This window comes from Lupinus angustifolius, chromosome LG18 (assembly GCF_001865875.1).
Source record: "Lupinus angustifolius cultivar Tanjil chromosome LG18, LupAngTanjil_v1.0, whole genome shotgun sequence".
NCBI lineage: Eukaryota > Viridiplantae > Streptophyta > Magnoliopsida > Fabales > Fabaceae > Lupinus > Lupinus angustifolius.
In genome coordinates, this window is record NC_032026.1 from 14678624 (window position 1) to 14697588 (window position 18965).

Sequence of the window (18965 nt, forward strand, 5' to 3'; positions counted from 1 at the left end):
CTTGAGGATTTGAAAATGAAAGAGTGAAAAACATCCTCAATTGAAGTTAACTTATACATACTAGGTGAATCTTTGTAGTGGAAGATCAGAAAAGGGGTTAAGTAGTATTGATTATTTGTGCACAAAGTATTATAGATGCAGACAGCAGTCATGAAAGTCAAAAGGGTACTTAGTATATTATGCAATTCTAGTTGAAGCTTGCTCTAGGACTCAAAATAGAGTTAAATGTATTTACAATATATGGTGTTAAATAAACTTGATTTTTAAATGATAGAGCTATTTTTGTTCCCATAGTTGAGAGTTATGCCTTAACAATCTGAAAGTGAGTGTATCTATGAATATTATAAGCTGAAATTTATCATTACTCAGAGTACATATTCTAAATAATGTATATTAAAATTTTAGAACATCAACATAATATATCTCATCTTAATCAAATAACAGATAATCCATGAGATAATGCACTTTCTAAGTACTTTTTGTCTCTGAATTAATCTACTCCGTGAGAAGGTAAATGGTTCTCTAACACATCAACTCGGGGTTCCTCGCAAATCACAACAACTTCATCATCAGGTCTGAACTCTTTGAAACATGCTAACCTACCAAGTTCTTCAATTTCATCTATGACAAGGTCCAGTTTTGCAACTGTTTCCACAAGCAAAGATGCAAAAGCAGCAAAAGGAAGAGCCTCAGAAAACTCTAGGCTAGTGATTGCAATTTTACTCAATTGGGTTCTTAAAGACTTTCTTTCTGTTTCCTTTGAATGCTTGGTTTTCCAATCAAACAATGCTGAAGAGTCAGTTTTAACACTTGATATGGAGAATCCCAAAGTCTTTCTTTCTTGACCAACTTGAGCAGTTGCTATTTTGTTGTGCTTATGCTTGGGGCCTAAAAAGAGGCGAGGTTGAGATTTTATGGCGGTGTTGAGGTCCTGCAAGGCTTCATGAAGATGATCTGAGAGTATTTCCGGAGAGCAATGGCGACGGTTCCTTATGCTGTTTGAAAGTTCAATTAGTACTTTGGATACTTCAGCTGCAAGCCTTATGCAGGGGTCCTTGAACAAAGCTCTAACAGATCGTGGTGTCTAAACGAAATTTTCGAATGAAAAATATATGAGTAGAATTAAAGATCAATCATGCATGGCTTATTAGCTTACTTCTAGTTTCATGCTTGAACAAATATTGTAGCGTGTTTAAATTGAGCATTACAATACAATTCTGTACAACTTACATGTTACTCTTTATCATAGCTACAGAAAGTGTTTTTAGTATTAGTTCTAAGCTAACAAAGTAGTTTTAGTTTTAGCATTACCTGAATTTCTGTTCTCAAACAGCCATGTAGGGCTACTACGGTATACCCAAATTGACGAAGAATGGCTCCAACTTTTAAGTACTGGTGACAAGGAAATCTATGACAGTACCTTGAATGCCTTGGCTCCCAACTTGCATGCAATGCCTGTTCAATCCAAAACAGAACATATTGTTCAATGCTTCATAAAATTTCAAAGTAGTGCACTAAAACTAACCAAGAGATTGATGCATAGACAGGCTTACCAGTATTTCATCGGTGGACTTTGAGTCCAAAACAGCCTTATAACCTCTATATATGGGATCCTCGGGCAATTTGATACCGCCAGTGGCTTCAATTTCTCCATAAAAGTATTCATTGACACAAGCTGCAAGATTTTATGGATCATGAAGTAAAAGGACTATTCTGAATTTCTTATAAAGGCGATAGAATGTTGCGATACTATTATTGCTAACAAACATTTTTTGTACAATAGTGTTAGATAACATTTGCTTCATTAGTATATCTATATGTGTGACAAGTTTGCATACCTTCTATAGATTTGGCTAGGCCTTCTAGCTTATAAACAGTGGAATTATGAAGATCTTCCCCTGACCAATTAGGAAATATGAGTATACTCATGAGAAGGCAAATGGCACAGCCTATGGCAATGGCGTAGATGCGGTCATGTGCCATCTTTAGGACACTTTCGACCCGATAGCTTGAGACGGTAATCAAGTTGAAAGTCAAGAGAAATATAACAACACCATAGTCATAGTTCTTCTTTATATAGGGAATGAACCTCACATAAGTTGCTACAGCTCCTGCAAGAACAAAATCAAGGTAAGGCACAAATTTAATTAAGAAGAGTAATGTTTATTCATCATAAGTTGGTCAATTCACATTTGTCACTACTATAAGGTCCTTTGTATGCTAACAATTTGTTCTCTTGATTGAATGGATTTTGGTAATAAGAATCTGAAAAGTGAACTAATTACAATGAACATTGGTGGAATCATTAAAAGGTAGCAGCCCTTGTCCATTTGGTCCGTTGGATTCAAAAAAAAAATATGAATAAGATTGAGTGTAAATAGTGTAACTTAACTTGAGTATAAACGGATATTTCTTCTATATATATTATATATATATATTACCTATTAGAAAAACTGAAGCTCCAATGAAAATAGCTTGAAAAATCCGACCGGATGTTTTTCCAACATAGCTAATAAGAAATGCTAATGCTCCTGCTAAAAGTGTCCCCAATCCTCTGTTTAGTCCTTTGCATAAAGTTGCCCCTGCAACCAAAACCAAGTTAGAGGAAGTGAAGGTCATCAAAGACATGCAATGTAAAGAGATTTTTACTTAGTCATCTAATTTTAGAGTATAATGTTATTACAAATATTAAATTCCTATACTAATCTTATTAAAAGTCACATATATAATAATATATTATTGAGAACTTTCAATTTGATCAATGAGTTTAAATAATTTATAAATGAGTTCTTCTTTTTAAAAGTTATTACTAATTGAGTAGTGATTTTTTGGAGCATAAAAACTTTTATAGTTGCTCCACTTACAAGATTAGTATGTCCATATTTACATACATAAACCATAAGAAGGGTATGAAATATGAATGCTTAGCAAATTATTTGTGTGTCATATGAAGTTTGTGGTAGTAGTAGTAAGGAATAAGTTGAGAATGAAGAGAAATTTGCCTGCAGTGAATTCAAGCACAACCACTACTGTCATAACAGCCCAAATTGCACTTTGTCCAATACCATCATAAACTGGCTCCACAAGATACAACAAAGAAACTAGAGTAAGAGACAAACCCACTTTGAATGCATGTATTACCCTTCTTGGGTCCTCACTTCCCACTTTCCACATTGTTTTCCAACCCAAACTTGGAAATCTCATTACTCTCTCACTAACCACATGCATAAGTAGTTTCTTCCACTTATCATTGGTTCTTTCATTCTCATCATGGGCCATTGATAATTCCAAGCCTATATCAACTTTAGTGATCATTTTCTTAACCAATTAAGAGGCTTCTCCAATTGTGTTTCATATATCAGAATATTTAGTGGGAGTTTAGTGCATGAGTTGAGAACTACAAGTTTTTTTCAGCTAGCAAGTGTTAACTTTATATGGTGTGGGTAGGGAGAAGCTAGGTGCATTTTTTCTTTTATATGTTCACGTGAATTCCATTAAGAGTCTCAATGTTTAAATAGTTGACATGCTACACCCAAATAATCGACAAAATATGATGAATCTATTTCAGTTTTATTACATAAGTTAAGATGGTATATGTGTTCAAAGTAAAGTTTTTAGGAGACAAATATGTAAACCATTAAAAATTAATGTATATGTATTCAAATATTTAAAGAATGTTTGGGAATGATTCAATCTTTTTTTATAAAAAAATGTTGAAATGGAATGAAACTAATATGTTTGGGAAATTGAAGTGATAAAGAAAATAAGATGGCTAAATTTTTATCATTCATCTTAATCATGATCAAGTCCTCAAACAAGTAATAAAAATTGATAATAGATGATATATGAAGCCTATATATAGATCTTGCACAAAAACTCCATCAGCAACTTTATGCAAGGCACATTCTAGATGCTACAACTTTATGAATTGATCTAGGTGCACCGACCAAGACTACGTACGTGCATGAAGGTACAATGTTGAAGTTGAGTAGGTTCAATAAATGGGAATGTACCTACCCTCTTTCACTTATTAACATTCATCTTTAATAATCACTATTATTTAAGATTCATATATCTTTCTTTATGCACTTCCTGGTTGAAGTTGTTAGTTGTTACAGACTCACGTTGAGTTTCATTGGCATTAAAGAGTGCAGCTGAAAGCTACAACACAATCACTCATTGCAATACTATTGCAGCAAAGCAATGAAGCGTTCACATGTGCATGCACATAAAATGATAAAATGAGTTTTTATGCCCTTAATTGATGCTTTGAGCTTTCACAAGGTGATAGTTAATAATGAGTTAGTGACCATAAAATGATTCATACAAAGCAATGAAGCGTGTGAACTGTTAATATCTAATGTGGGCATAACTTTTTGAATCAAAACTTGTGCATGCACGGTTTTGTTCTAAAACAGTGTTGGTGTTCATTTCTTACTTCTTCTTTTTTTGGTTATGTTTGTGAGCGGTTCTCTCGTGTGTTTTCAACATCTCTTTGACTACATTTGAAGCTCAGATTTCACCATGTGGCTCCATAAACATACTGCTCATGGAATCAAGTGAACCGCTCTCAACCATTACAACCGCAAAGATTGAGAACCATAAAAGTATGAAAAATATATATTTTGGTTTGTTTTAAATTTTGTATAAAGAAATAATGAAAATAGATGTTGTGTTGTTTTTTTTACTGGTAACAAAGGGTATCTCTTATTCATCGTAAGGAATTAATTTCTTTTAAGCGGTGTAGTTATCCTCCAATAAGTATTACTTATGAAAATCAATTTTTTTTATTTTCTAGTATGCTTGACGATCTATCGAGGTTTTATACCATTAGATTAATGTGTTGTTGGTTTTGTATTTTGTTTATTTAAAAAAAACTAAATAAAAAATATGACACATATCATAATTTTAATGGTTAAAGGAAATAATTTATATCATATTTTATTCTCTTTTTTATAAAACCAATATAATAGGTTTGGGTAAAAGAATAAGTGCCTAAAAAGTGAAACTAAGATCCTTTGTTGGCCTATAATATTACATCTAATAATATAAAATTATTAGTTTTTATTTTTATGAATTTTTATTTTATCTTAATGTCACTTCTTAATTATATGAGACAAGGAATAGGAACATAGTTGTATTTTTAGGTACATGCAAAGCTGGCTACATAATCTTACCTCTGCGGCCTTTGTTTTTGCTCAAAACAAATCGTCCAGAGGTCCAAAAGTGCCGAATTGCTCCAATGTAAAATACAAATTTAGAATGTTCATTTGTAAACAGTAATGTTACCCAGAAGGTAGAGCCCATAAACTTGGACATCTATGCCCATGAACAAAGACCCTTAATCTTATTTTTTATTTTTATGAACAAGGGTATACTATTACCCTTTTTATTTTTTATTTGATTGTATGAAAGTTTTTTGTTACACAATCCAAATGAAGTACAATCTCTAAAAACCAGTAAGCAAATATATTAAAATACAAAACGGAATATATCTAATTTACTGTAATATGGATGATTATACATATAACTAATTACTGAATCCTCAAAGTTGAAGGTTTGATTCCTGATAGCGATATTCGTTGGGAGAGACAGTCACGAATCCTGAAAGGGATTAGTTCCTTACCCAAAATAGGTATGATAATACAAAAAAAAATCACAATTACTCTAAACACACTATTAGTCTTTAAATATATTTCAATTTTCCATTAATAATCTCAACATTTATTATAATATTAGTAACAAATTAACATTTAATAAAATTGAACATCAAAATACTCTATGCTTCTTAATGAATAATTGAAGGATATATCTAGAACGAATATCCAATTCATGTGAATGTTAGAATGCGGAGAAAATACAACAAAAGTACGTTTTTGTGGTCCTGTTTTGTATGATTACTTATAGACATTATTTTGGGTTCTTTGTAAGGTTCATTGAAAGGTGTTATGCGACCCTTACAGCTTGAGAGGTAATCTTAATGTTTTGCCCTTCTCACTTAGGTAGACGTCTATTATCCCATAATTTATGTCACTTAATATGTCATAGACTTGTGATTGGTCAGAAAAATATATTTAAGTTAAAATTTAATTATTAAATATTTTTCTCATCAATCACAAACTCATGGTATATAGAGTGATTCAAACTGTAAAACATGTACTACCTTCACTTGTTCTCAATTTTTTGTTCTCTCGCTTTCTTGTCAATTTAATGTCAATAGTAGTATACATTAATTTTTTGGTACATATGCCAATACTATACTTTATTTTATATTCTTGTATAATCTGAGGCTCACAAATATCCTTTCCTATTCGAATATAACTTTGTATCTAGTGGCAGAATCTTCAAAGATTTGCATATATCTCTTGCTCTCCCCACCTAACACATCAATCTTTTTTGAAGAATAAGAACACACTCCAACCACATTATCTACTTGTACTTAAACTTTAGGAGGAATTGGACTCTCTCCATGTTGGGCTTCATTGCTCACAATGCCCAGTGTAGTTTAATTTGAAAGAATCAGGATTTGAACCCCTATGCTTATTCTATTAATTTAAAATCTCTGTCTAACATACCTTTTTGGTGAAGGGTATTTCAAATGGTCTACACGAGAATATTATTATAGAAAGTACTTAACATCAACTATATAAATGTATATATATTTTATCAAATATATAAAAGTTTCATTTGCATTATTCTATTTGTTATCTATACTTTTATATATCAAATATGAAAAAATGTTGTCATTTTGTTATTATATATGTATTGTTATATTTTATATTATATATATGTATTTGTATTTTATATTATATATATGTATTTGTATTTTATATATATTGTTCTATCTACGTCTACTATTTAGTATGATAACTAAATTTGTATATAAGTTATACTTATTATATATGGTGAATGTATATATATTTAATTTTATTTAGAGTTATCAGCCGTTCGTACTATCCATATTTAGGTGGGCAAAATATAATATTTTATGACTTATTTAAAAATGATTATATTCATGCCCATTCTAATTTAGGCAGATTTTGCATTAACACAAATATGACCACCTTAATTGTTGATACTCCTAGTCTCACTCCTCCAACTTATAACACGGGTTAAGGTATAATTTTATTTTTTTAAATATTAAGGTACATATTAATAGTATCGTTTAAGAAATAGAAAATATAAAATTTGTCTTGGAAATTGATGTTATTGTATGTAGATAAAATTGTTCTTATTATATAAAAGTTTCCCAAAATTAGTTTTTTTTTTCTTTTGTAGTCTTTATAGTATATAAAAGTTTCTCTAACTTTTTAGGTAAGAAAGTAATCATTTTAAAATGTGTGACTGTCTCTCCTAACAAATACTGCTTTCAGGAATCGAACTCTTGATTTTTTGGTCATCATAAGAATCTAGCGAAACCTTACCTCATTAAACTAATATCTTATTGTTAATCAACTTCTTAATATGTGTTCAAGGATTTAAACTTATGTATAAGTAAATAAGATTAAAAATTGTTGTCATTGTAAAATAATTTGAGTTTATAAAAATTGTTGTGATTGTAAATTAATTTGAGTTTATTCATTGTCAGTTTAAAAACTTATACATAATCATTATATCATTCACAATTTATTTAAATTAATTTATCAATGATAATTAAATATAAAGAGTGAATAATACAATAACATTATATATAACTTATATACTTTCACTCATCATACATTTTTTCACAATTTCTAATGCAATCTTTTTGTAATTTAATCTTTATTTTCTAACAAAAAAAAACTACTTTGTTGAGATTACCAACCAACTACTTCAATTTTCCTATTTGACCCATTAACTAGGGGTCAAGATCACATATTCTTATTGTGTTATTGTTATTCCAAGCCAATCAGAATTCATCATTTATCTGTGGAAAAAGTTATAAAAAAATAAATCAATATTTTATATTATTTTATAGATATAGAGACAAAGACTTTTTGGGACAAGTTGAATTACGAGATGAATATACTAGGATATACTTTACAATTAGTATTTATTAATTATGATAGTTTGTAGCTGAAGTGAATGCAAAGGTAGAAATTAAAGTTGAAAGGCAAAGCTCATCAATGAGCATAAAGCAAAAGGAATGACCACAATCTTAGGGGTAGGTACCCTCAGCACACAGATTTTGAATACTTACGGCACTGCTTGTTTTGTTCAGTTATTGTGGCTCATCACAATGCACCATCACACTAATATAACTCTAACAACAAAAAAAGGAGTGTGCTTTGTGCATGGCTTCTTTGCACTTTATTTTTCACCAATAGTACCTAGAGAGATATAGATATAAGTAGGACCCACTGCCCTCCCTATTTAGCCTTGATCTTGATGCACTGCCAACAGAACTGGTAGCTGATCACCCACAGATTTATAGATACAAAACTAATATATTCTTCTACTAAATTTTTCTACTAATCCTCCTACCCATAAAAAAGTGACATGTGTTATTTTTTGTGGGTAGAAGAATTTAGTAGGAATATATAGTATTACTCTACTTTATTTTATGACTTTTACCATTATTCTCAAACTATAGAGACTCATATTATATTTAACATGTTTATAATGTTAAATTATTCGGTTAGACTATGATCTTATCTATAATTGATAATTATATATAAATGTAAAATTTTATATAATTAATAATTATGTATAATTACATTGAAATAACAATTCTTCATCTTTTTTAGATTAGAATAAAATAAAAAGATTAGAGTAATGTTTTTTGGTTAAATTTTAAGTGGATTTTCCGATTCTCTTTCCAAACTATTATAGTTTAATCGAGTTTAATATGGCCGGACTGAAATTTCTCTGATTTAAAGCAGTCTAATCTCTCGTATAATTAAGACTACAAACTAAAATTGTTTTAAGTATCATCACCTGTTCCCATCTACAAAATATTTATACAACTCAATTATACCAGAGAAATAACATGCATGCATGAGAAGTTACACTTCTCTCCTTTTTTTCAAATAAGAAAGTTATAGGACTGAATTATACCAATGAGTTGTACATATAATAATTCTTGCATAAGTTTAGAAGAAAGGTAGACATGAATTATACCAATGAGTTACACTTCATCATATCTTTCTTTTCATTATATATATTAAAATACCCACTTATGTTAATATGGTCCATATTTCTTTTCTGTCTCTGTCCACTTCATGTATAACAAGTTGTGACTTGTGAAGTGCATATGTATTTGTCCCACTTGATACTTCCACATTATTGAACTAAATTTCATTTCTAGTAAGAGTCTCAAAGCTTCTCTTTTTTCACTCTACCTTCATGCATGCCTACTCTAACTCTTCACAGGTTTCACTACTCTAACTCTGCTTCAGGATTGTGTTAATTTGTATTGATGAATAATTACTATGCCTTTTTTATATGCCTTATAGTTATATCCTCATGTTGAATATTTTTTCATCATTCCACTGTTTTTAGGAGCTGTAAAAATGGGAGGAGTTTTATTCTCAGTGTAGAGCTTTGAAAAGAAGGATAATATTTATATTTGAGACCTTAATAATGCCAGTTCCACTAGCCCCTTACCCTACAAACCCAGCTCCATATTCACCTCCAGTAAATGGTAAGGCCTTTCTCTACTCTTGCTTTTCTCATTCATGTTGGTTTTAAAATTGAAGGATATTGCTAAAGAGTAAAGACACATGCTTAGGTTTTTCACCATTTCATTACCTGTCTTGTAATTTGAACATCATATTAAATTTTATAGTCAAAGGATAAATAGACATCAAATGATGTTCCAATGTGGTTGAACAAAAAAAACATGTATCCTTTGACTGTAGCTAGTTTTACTTTGTTTTTTGCACATGTACATTTTAATTTGGCATGGGGTAATGTGATTCTATGGATATGAATGAATCATTTTCTAACATTGAAATTACCAATTTAACAAGAGAGGGGAAAAGAACAATTCCACCTCCTATTAGCTTAAAGGGAAAAGTAGTGGACTGAATATAAGAATGTAATCATTAAAATTCCCCTGAGACTCTAATTTGTGTGAATGTGAGAATTGAAGATAGTTGAATATATATATATATATATAAGTACAGTTCTACAACCTTTGTTGCTATATTATGTCCAAACTTTCCTTGGTAACTAGGTGGTCAGAGTCAACTTGTCTGTTCTGGCTGTAGAAGCCTTCTGATGTATCCAGTTGGAGCCACCTCTGTGTGTTGTGCTGTTTGCAATGCAGTCACAACAGTGCCACCTCCTGGTATGATGCATTTTCTCTTCTAATTCATGTTCTATAGGTCACTTATGAGTGATTTTGAATCAACATGATTTGAGGCAGATACATTACTAGCATTTGTGTGTACAGGCACAGAAATGGCCCAGTTAGTTTGTGGAGGCTGTCACACTTTACTCATGTACATTCGCGGCGCGACAAGTGTCCAGTGCTCTTGTTGTCACACAATCAATTTAGCTTTAGAAGGTATTAAATTATTAATGGCCTAATGAAGTTTATATATATGGACAAAGGTGTTTCTTAGTGGGATACATAGTTACTATTAGAGTCACTACTTTGTGACTAAGCATCAAATGTATGTTCATTGTAACAGCAAATCAGGTGGCACATGTCAACTGTGGGAACTGTAACATGCTACTCATGTACCAATATGGAGCAAGATCTGTGAAATGTGCAGTTTGCACTTTTGTAACATCAGTTGGGGTCTGTAAAATCTCCTATTTCCTTACCCTCTACATTTCTTTTAACTGCCTTGAGTACCATCATGATATTGAAGGATCTCTCACTGATTTAAATTGTACACTGCATCACCAGATGTGGTCGCGAATATTGTAGTTGCAGTGACCACCGCAACCGCATCACACCACAATTACGGTGTGAATGTGAATTACAATGATGCGGCCGCATCAGGCCGCAACACAACCACATTGGACTATATTTGGACAGCATCAGACCGTAATGACCGCAATCGCAGTAACGGCAACCGTAATTACGATCGCAATTTAAAACACTAGATCTCTATAAATGTTTATATAAAAAGAGCATGTTCCAGCTTTTCTGTTCACATAAGTGTTTTGAAATTTAAATGTTAACATATATGCATAAGTAGAACAATATAATTTTTCTAATATATGCATTGGTTTTACTGAATGATGCAGGCCTCAGCAAGCATCATTGAACAGAAACTTAGCACCTAAATCTTACTATAGAGGTTCATCACAGATTCCAGAACCATGGTTTTTCTATTTACATATCTCCCTAGAGGAATAACAAGTGCATATCTGGTGGCAGAGGAAATTCTCTTCACATGTACAGAGAGCTATTTTCCCTTTCAGTGGTTTTATTAAAATGATTTTGGTATTATTGGCTATGCGAATAACTATTTACAATAAGATTCCTTATTGAGTGCTTTTGAATATTTTGTATCTTTAGATATCATAAGATAACGTTTTTGTTTTATTGCTTATATTTTGTTTATGAAAATTGAAGGAGCACTACACACACCATTAATTTCAATGAGATAATGTTGTGCCTTTTGAAACTTGCAAAGGTCCAAGTACGACAAAAAATGTTGGCTTTCCAACAAAACACCACATGGGTTAATAGATTCAACAAGACAAAATAGCATCTTAGTCTGAAATCACAATAGATATTTCAGAAAAAATTGATGTTGTTCATTATTCCATGGTTACTAATTGCTACTGATTTTGACTAGCACGATTAGCTTCACATGTATTATAGAAAGACAAACATTTTTTTGTCAATAATCGGATAGACATTATTAAAATATGAATACGAATAAGCACCTTACACCTATGCCTTCAAATAGGTTGTGATAACTTTCTTTTGATGGAAACTATCATTCAAAATTGGGTTTGAAAAGAAATTGCAAGATGCCTATAAATTTTATGGAAAGAGAAGGTTGAACAAAATATGGTGATGTTTTGAGAGAGAAACTTGTATATGTAGAGTTGGATCTATTGTCCAGAGTATATGTTTCAAATTGATGACAATGAAGGAAAAATAGAAAAAATAATAAACCTTTTTATCACAGTCTGGCAGTATATAACATGTTGCAGACAGGTTCACTAAACAGATAAGAAACCTTTTTGGTAGATTAACACAACTAACATCATATTAGGAGGCAGCCAAAATTCTCTGATTGTGAATGATCTGAACATGTCTTCTTACACTACTCAACCAAGCCTTTAGATATTGCCCCATGTTATCCAACACCCTTATTTGGGTTCTCGTGCAAAATCTAGAAAATACCACATGAATAATATTTGAACCTTATCATTTGGGACCTGTGTCATTTTAAGTCAAGACTTAAATTCTTGGATGTTACACTTGGCTCCTCTTGTTAGAGAAAAGAAAGTAATATGCCAATAAGTGGCTGTGGCTGTGGCTGTACGCAAGTTTTATCTCATCTCTTCCTAACTCTCTCATCTGCACCCTCTTACACCTCATTTTGGGTTGTAAGTACAAACATTTTCCAAATAAAACTAGAAAAGCAAAAAGAGTTAGCTACAAATTGATGCTATTGTGAAAAGAACCAGAATCCCTTGCCAATGTTGTGATGTAATTGTTGATTTTTGAGGTGGGTAAGTCAGCACCATATTTCATTTAATCTATCTTTAACAGAGTAGCATTACTTTTGCCAATACCATTCATATAACAATGATATATTTTTCTATGCTCTAATTTCACACTCCAAGAATTGCATGAGATTAGGTACTTTTTACCTTTGATATGTAGCTGAACTTAAAAGAGAATAATGGGATCACTTCTTATGGACTGGACTCATGCTTTTTGGCAGCTACCCTGTGCCGGGTCTATTGGGGCAGAAATCTTTCCAGATGAACCTACCGGAAAACCTTTTTTGGATTTGCCAAAAAACTTCGGAATTCATTTGAAGCTGAAATAGTTGTACTTGCCAAAGAACCACCATACTAGAGTCACATTATATCCCAACTATTATGGTTCAAGCATAAAAGACACATTTACAAGGACAAAGTTCTCGCAATTCCTTCTTTTTACACCACGATGTCTCATAGCCTTTTGTGCCTTGTCTTAGTTCTGGTGTTATAAATCAAAGAAGCATCTGGTCATCCCAAATACTCTGTTCAAACGGTTGAACACAGATTAAAAAAGATACAACAGAGTTGAAATCTGCAGAGGATAAGTTGAGTAACATGGCTATATAGCTGCCAAGGAGGACTGGCCTTTCCAACTTTTCCATTTCTCCTATTACCAAAGGTTTGGTTTATGGCATACAAGGTATACCGTGATGCTGCTGTTAATGATCAATTTATCTTAAAAGCACAGGAAAAATAATTAAAAAATATGCATGCCACATAGTCTACACTATACAGAACTATATAAGCTTAGTTTGTAGGTGTAATTGATTAATTTCACGTTATAAATACTGCAGGCACAGATAGCAATAGCGAGAATAGAAAAAGGCAGATCTAGGCATGTGCGTTCATAGGCTAGTGAAGCTAAAACAAATATGGGGTTGCAATGCTGCATAAGCATATTAAAAAGTCATTTGCGCTTGTTTTAACAAATTACATTGACATTTGGCTACTTAATCAAAATATAAGCATTACAAACAGTTAAAGCAGTAGCTAGAAAAGAGGAACAGAGAAAGGATAGTCACCATTATCAAAATCACACAACATTTCAATAGCTACAAGAAAACAAACAATCCTAGCTTGCTAGAAATTTCAATTCAAAAGGGTCTACCAGATAAAGTTCAGAGCTTCATAAATATCCTCAAACATGGCTATATGCATCCAAATATCGTCTTACATTATTCAATATGCATGTACCAAAAATAAATTCAACAGCCAGATATAAGAACTTGGAGCAGGCTCGGTGATATAGCTTATAGTCTGCAGTTCAATTTGTAGGGCAACGTAATTGGTGTCTCTTACATAGTATGTTTAACTCTGACTTACTTCCCCAAATGCAGCAATTCCCATTCATGTTCACAGCTAGTGATACGTGAAAGATATAAAAGGAGCAAAAAGGGAATCATCAAGTAAAGCTTAGTTAAAATATTTAGTGTTTTGACAGAAGGTTCCCACCGTATGCACAACAAAACAGATAAAGCCCAACGAATCAATTAGCCTGACCAATGTCTACTAAGGTTGTTTATGCCACCAGAAATCTTCCTCCGTGTTCCACAAAATGCATAAGTTTCCCATCTGATAGAAACTGTTGCTTCACTTTGGCTGGCCTGGTTGCACCCTTATGTTCAAACCTTGTCTCTGTTTTGTGATGATCTACAGAAAGTGTTGGCTTCTCTGAAGAAACCTCATCAAGGAACTCATCTGCTACATCTCCATCTTCATCTATCCTAAGACTCTCCGCATGCCACCTCAGACCCTGATTTAGAGAAAGACAACCCAGAAATTAATCACCTGCTAGCAGTAAATGACTTCACGAAATGCAAATTTATCTAACCATTGAACTCCCATGACTTAATTGAGAGAAGTAAACAAATTATACATCAGATTCAGAGGCATCAGTGTAAATAGCATTGTGAATTTTTACATCCATTACAATTAAATACAAAAAGGTTAGCAACAGAGAAAAAATTGTAGCAGGTGAAACGGTAAGGCATCAATTTTGAATAGAATATTGCTTTTTCACCATTGCCAGCTATAGTGGTAAAATAACAGCCTAATCATAATATACCATAGAAAACATTTTGGAGAATATTGACGAATTCATGGTAAAAATATTTCCAATTTAAAAACATTCATTACAGTAGTAATCCAAAATTTTCAAAAGATGTCTGGTCAGTCACTAAAAATGCCACATAACACTACTTTCCCCTGCTTCATCTGCTGCATATTGGAACATTGCATCTTAATATTGTCTTATTTTATGAACTTCTACATACATATTATCAAGCTAGGCCAACGCCCAATGATTATTCGCAAAACAGAGAAGCAAACTATTTCTTATACAAGGCACAAGCTGCCTAGAGGCTAGAAGTTCACCATGATCAATTCAAATCTTATAAAAAAACCTTCTCCTATCTTCGTTATGTTTTGGATTGAGTAATATTAGGTCAACCTATTCATGTGAATGTGCTCCAAGTAAGAGAATCATAAATCAGCTAAGCTTGAATGACCGATAAGTTGATAAATTAAGTATAGTGAAACTAAGCCAATAGAATATAACAAGCACGAACATGGCCTAGATAGTGCTATGTTCTGCCATCCAATCCAACCTAATAACTTCTTTATCTTATAGTCAACAAACATGATTTACGATAGAGCATTACAGTATGTCAACATCATTCGATCCATACAGCCGAGCCTAATGTCACTCATCCCATATAAATCCATACAATGAATCAAATAGTTGGAGTGCAAATGAGGGAAAAAAAACACATACGCTCTTTCTGTTGAAAGTAATTGTTATTCTTTTATCATTTACGTGAATTGAAGATTCAATGAATAGATGAATTGTTCATTATCTAATAAAGTGAAATTGGGAAATGGAAATGACGAACCTGAACACCGCCGTCGCCGGAAGTAGAAGGAGTGAGAATAGGAGCGAGGTGAGGGCGATCGAGAACGACCTGAGCAGGGACGCTAAACCCTTTACGAGGACCAGTTTCTTTCACACGATACGGCGTCGTACGGGGTTGACCTTCGCCTTCATCTTCATCGTGGACATGGTCCTTCGATAACCCTAGAAATCCTGCTATCTTTCTGAAGAATCCCATCGCAACAAGGAAATACAAAACGACGTCGCACTAAACTCTGCGTTCTTCTTTTGATATAACTTACCAATCTAGCATCGCCCAATATTTTTACTTTACAAATAAATGCTCAAAAATATGGATATCTATTGACAATTTAAATTTAATAAATAGTTTTTATTGTAAATTAATGATAAGAATGTGTTTGAGTTTGTTGAATGTGTGATAACTTCGTAATTTCTATTTTATTTTTCATGTTGTTACTTAAATCAAAAAAGTTTAAGTACCAATAATATATATTTTTACATTACTAATATATTATAATTCATGTACTAATTATTATTGATTATGAAATAAAAATAATATATATAAATAATGTACTACATAAATATTAAACTTAAAAATTGACATTGTCAAATGATATTTGACTCTAAAAAGGATGCTGAATAATTTCGGATATTCTATAAATTGGAGTTTTTTTATATATTAGAAAAGGAAAAAAAGCAACTACAAGTCTACAACAATGGTGATGGGTCCATATTGAAGATATGTACCGTATCTAAAGGAACATGGTTTTAATGTCTCACACTATAATTATTAATCTAACTAATTTTAGACATAAAGTCACTAAACATGTTGCCCTCTCTCCATGTATGATGCAAGTCCACAAGTCAATCCTCTCTAAGCAAGTGACAAATATTATCCACAACTTCTTCAACCCTCCAAGATGCACATCCAAGAGAGAGAGAAATGGGAGAGGAAGAAAGAAAGGGGAAGACACGATGGAAAAAAATATATTTAAATTAATGGAGCGAGACCTATAATTTAATGATTTGTCAATATACAATTAAATGTTTTTAAATATGATGTGTTAGGTTTGTCTTCAACCAAACTTTTCTCTACACAATGCCTCATGGGCCTGGATCAAAAAATGAATCAATAGGGCGGGTTCAATTAATGGATTACATGAACTCATTGTCATCTCTAGGTAGGGGTATTAAACTTGACTATATATATACTAAAGATTTCAAAATGGGCTACCTGGAGGTTAGCTAACATCATGTTCGCGCTAAATCAAATAGGGCTAAAAACTCATATACAATTTATGCATATCAAATTGTAGCCAAAACTCACTCTAAGAGGGTCGCAAATTGTGGCGGGCTAACCTATAAAATACTAAAAAATATTTATTTAATATATATATATATATATATATATATATATATATTATTTTGATATTAGTGTATAACTTTTTAACGCATTTATTATGTCTAATGCAACCAAATTTATAGATCTACTATCTTGTGTTTGAATAAAGATGTGATGTCAAATCCACATATATAATTTTTAATATAACTCATTTGCTAAATCTCTTATTTCTATTGGACTTCCACTTCGTAATGTAATATAATTTGTAATTTCACTTTAATATACAAACATTTGGATATTATCAAAATAATATCACTTTGGTTTATAGTAACGGTAATATATATTCAAGTTCATAATGAATTCTATATGTCAAAATATAATTACCATCGTAATATATGATCTTTCTTCTTTAATTTATGTATGAAAATCATTTGTATGCTATTTATCAACACTTTTTATTATGAACTATTATGTTAAATTTGGTTGTGTAGATCTCTATAGTAAACAATTATGTTGTTTTTTAGTTTTGTTCTAAAAAAATATTATCTTTATTATATTTTTTTATGAAAGTTAAATATAATTAAATACACAATTATGAAATGAATAATGAAACGTATAAGGTTTAATGTATTCTCATTTGATTTGATACACTATTTTGTTATTGTGCTTAAAATGATATTATGTAAAATAAGAAAAATAATATAATACTTAAGTCTTATAAGTTATTTTGTAACAATGATTATTATTATTATTTTATTGACCATTAAATTTAAAATAAGCACAAATGAAAAATATTTTTTTAATGTACAAAGTGTGCTAGCAAATGACACCTTTAAAGTTATCATATTGTTGTAAATAAAAATGAAAAAATAACTATTCCTTAGTTGGTATTAACAGAGATTATTCAATTATCTTATGAATAGTGAACTAACACTTTTGATATGCATGTTATATACCCGATGCATACAGCAAATATATAATATAACATTTTTTAATAAAATGACAATGTATCAATTACATTATTTAATAATAAAATAATACTTTTATATATAAAAAGTATAATACTATAAATAAAATGAGTAAAATAATTTATTAAGACACTTTTAATAAATAACGTAAATAAGAAAATAATATAGTTATATTATTTTAATAAATACTACTCCAGGTATGAATGACTAAAATAATATAAAGTATTGATAATATAATATGAGATATTAATGAATAGTGCTTTGAATGATTTTAATAGTAACTTCTAAAATGAACAAAAAAAAATGTATGATCCAAAATTATACATTAATAAAAATGAAATAATAAAATTAAAACTCAATCTTCTAGAAAATATAGAAATAAAAAAAATGTGAATAGCCAACTATCTATAAGTTTTCCATTCCGATTAGATTATATTTTTAATGAATTTTGAGTCATGCCTTTTGATTTTATGTTTTTTATATTTCACCATTTTTAGGCATATACATGATTCTACACAATTTTAAGTTAATTATCATCTATCTAATATAATTTTTACATTTTATTATCATTACCTAGAACCAGCTATATGTCCTTGTTGGAAACTAGATAGATGAATTAAATTGAAGTTCAAAATGTGAAGACAAAGTTTAGTATTAGATGACTTTTGTATTGGACTAAGAGTGTAAGTTTAGCATCATACAAACAAATAGGTAAAAATTGAAAATCATTTTAAACAAATTACTATATTTAAGTATTTTGAGTCAATTATATAATACGATGACAAATTAATAAAGATATATATCATGAGATTCAAATGATTGGATGAACAAAATGATCTAAATGTCATTATAGTAAAAATGTGTTACTAAAATTTAAGAGGAAATTTTACTCCACCACCGATGGAACTACATTATTATATGAGATTAAATATTAAATAACAAAATATTAAAAAATAAAAATGAATAATAAAAATGAATAATTAAGTCTCAACTGTTACATAAGTTCACCCTTCTCACTCCTGCGGAAATTTTCTGTTGGTAAATCTCCCAACCAACCATGTGAGTATGAAACCACAGCTTAAACGGAAATTACGTTTTGGTT

At 31.0% G+C, this 18965-nt stretch overlaps 3 protein-coding genes across 3 annotated transcripts; 1 reads left to right on the top strand and 2 right to left on the bottom strand.

The window, feature by feature from the left end:
- Positions 340–3377, bottom strand: LOC109332447 (aluminum-activated malate transporter 12-like). Its single transcript, XM_019567428.1, has 6 exons — positions 3003–3377; positions 2442–2582; positions 1839–2111; positions 1554–1675; positions 1312–1455; positions 340–1084 (listed from the first exon to the last, which is right to left on the bottom strand). Exons 1-6 carry the CDS (start codon positions 3313–3315, stop codon positions 491–493), a joined length of 1587 nt encoding a protein of 528 aa, XP_019422973.1. The 5' UTR covers positions 3316–3377; the 3' UTR covers positions 340–490.
- LOC109332316 (protein LOL1-like) lies at positions 9175–11486 on the top strand. Its single transcript, XM_019567260.1, has 6 exons — positions 9175–9351; positions 9481–9622; positions 10157–10270; positions 10376–10489; positions 10617–10726; positions 11182–11486. The coding sequence occupies exons 2-6, from the start codon at positions 9562–9564 to the stop codon at positions 11218–11220; spliced, it is 438 nt and encodes a 145-aa protein (XP_019422805.1). The 5' UTR covers positions 9175–9351; positions 9481–9561; the 3' UTR covers positions 11221–11486.
- Positions 13557–15844, bottom strand: LOC109333482. The gene is made up of 2 exons (XM_019568983.1): positions 15555–15844; positions 13557–14416 (listed from the first exon to the last, which is right to left on the bottom strand). The coding sequence occupies exons 1-2, from the start codon at positions 15768–15770 to the stop codon at positions 14183–14185; spliced, it is 450 nt and encodes a 149-aa protein (XP_019424528.1). The 5' UTR covers positions 15771–15844; the 3' UTR covers positions 13557–14182.

What these genes read in the sequence shown, in the direction of transcription:
- LOC109333482 (XM_019568983.1), bottom strand. Translation starts at nt 15,770, where the DNA reads ATGGGATTCTTCAGAAAGATAGCAGGATTTCTAGGGTTATCGAAGGAC. An exon ending in CCGGCGACGGCGGTGTTCAG is followed by an intron (nt 14,417 to 15,554) that starts GTTCGTCATTTC and finishes TCTCTAAATCAG; the next exon opens with GGTCTGAGGTGGCATGCGGA.
- LOC109332316 (XM_019567260.1), top strand. Translation starts at nt 9,562, where the DNA reads ATGCCAGTTCCACTAGCCCCTTACCCTACAAACCCAGCTCCATATTCA. An exon ending in CACAACAGTGCCACCTCCTG is followed by an intron (nt 10,271 to 10,375) that starts GTATGATGCATT and finishes TTGTGTGTACAG; the next exon opens with GCACAGAAATGGCCCAGTTA. An exon ending in AATCAATTTAGCTTTAGAAG is followed by an intron (nt 10,490 to 10,616) that starts GTATTAAATTAT and finishes TCATTGTAACAG; the next exon opens with CAAATCAGGTGGCACATGTC.
- LOC109332447 (XM_019567428.1), bottom strand. Translation starts at nt 3,315, where the DNA reads ATGATCACTAAAGTTGATATAGGCTTGGAATTATCAATGGCCCATGAT. An exon ending in AGTCCACCGATGAAATACTG is followed by an intron (nt 1,456 to 1,553) that starts GTAAGCCTGTCT and finishes TGGATTGAACAG; the next exon opens with GCATTGCATGCAAGTTGGGA. An exon ending in GTTTGAGAACAGAAATTCAG is followed by an intron (nt 1,085 to 1,311) that starts GTAATGCTAAAA and finishes AATTTCGTTTAG; the next exon opens with ACACCACGATCTGTTAGAGC.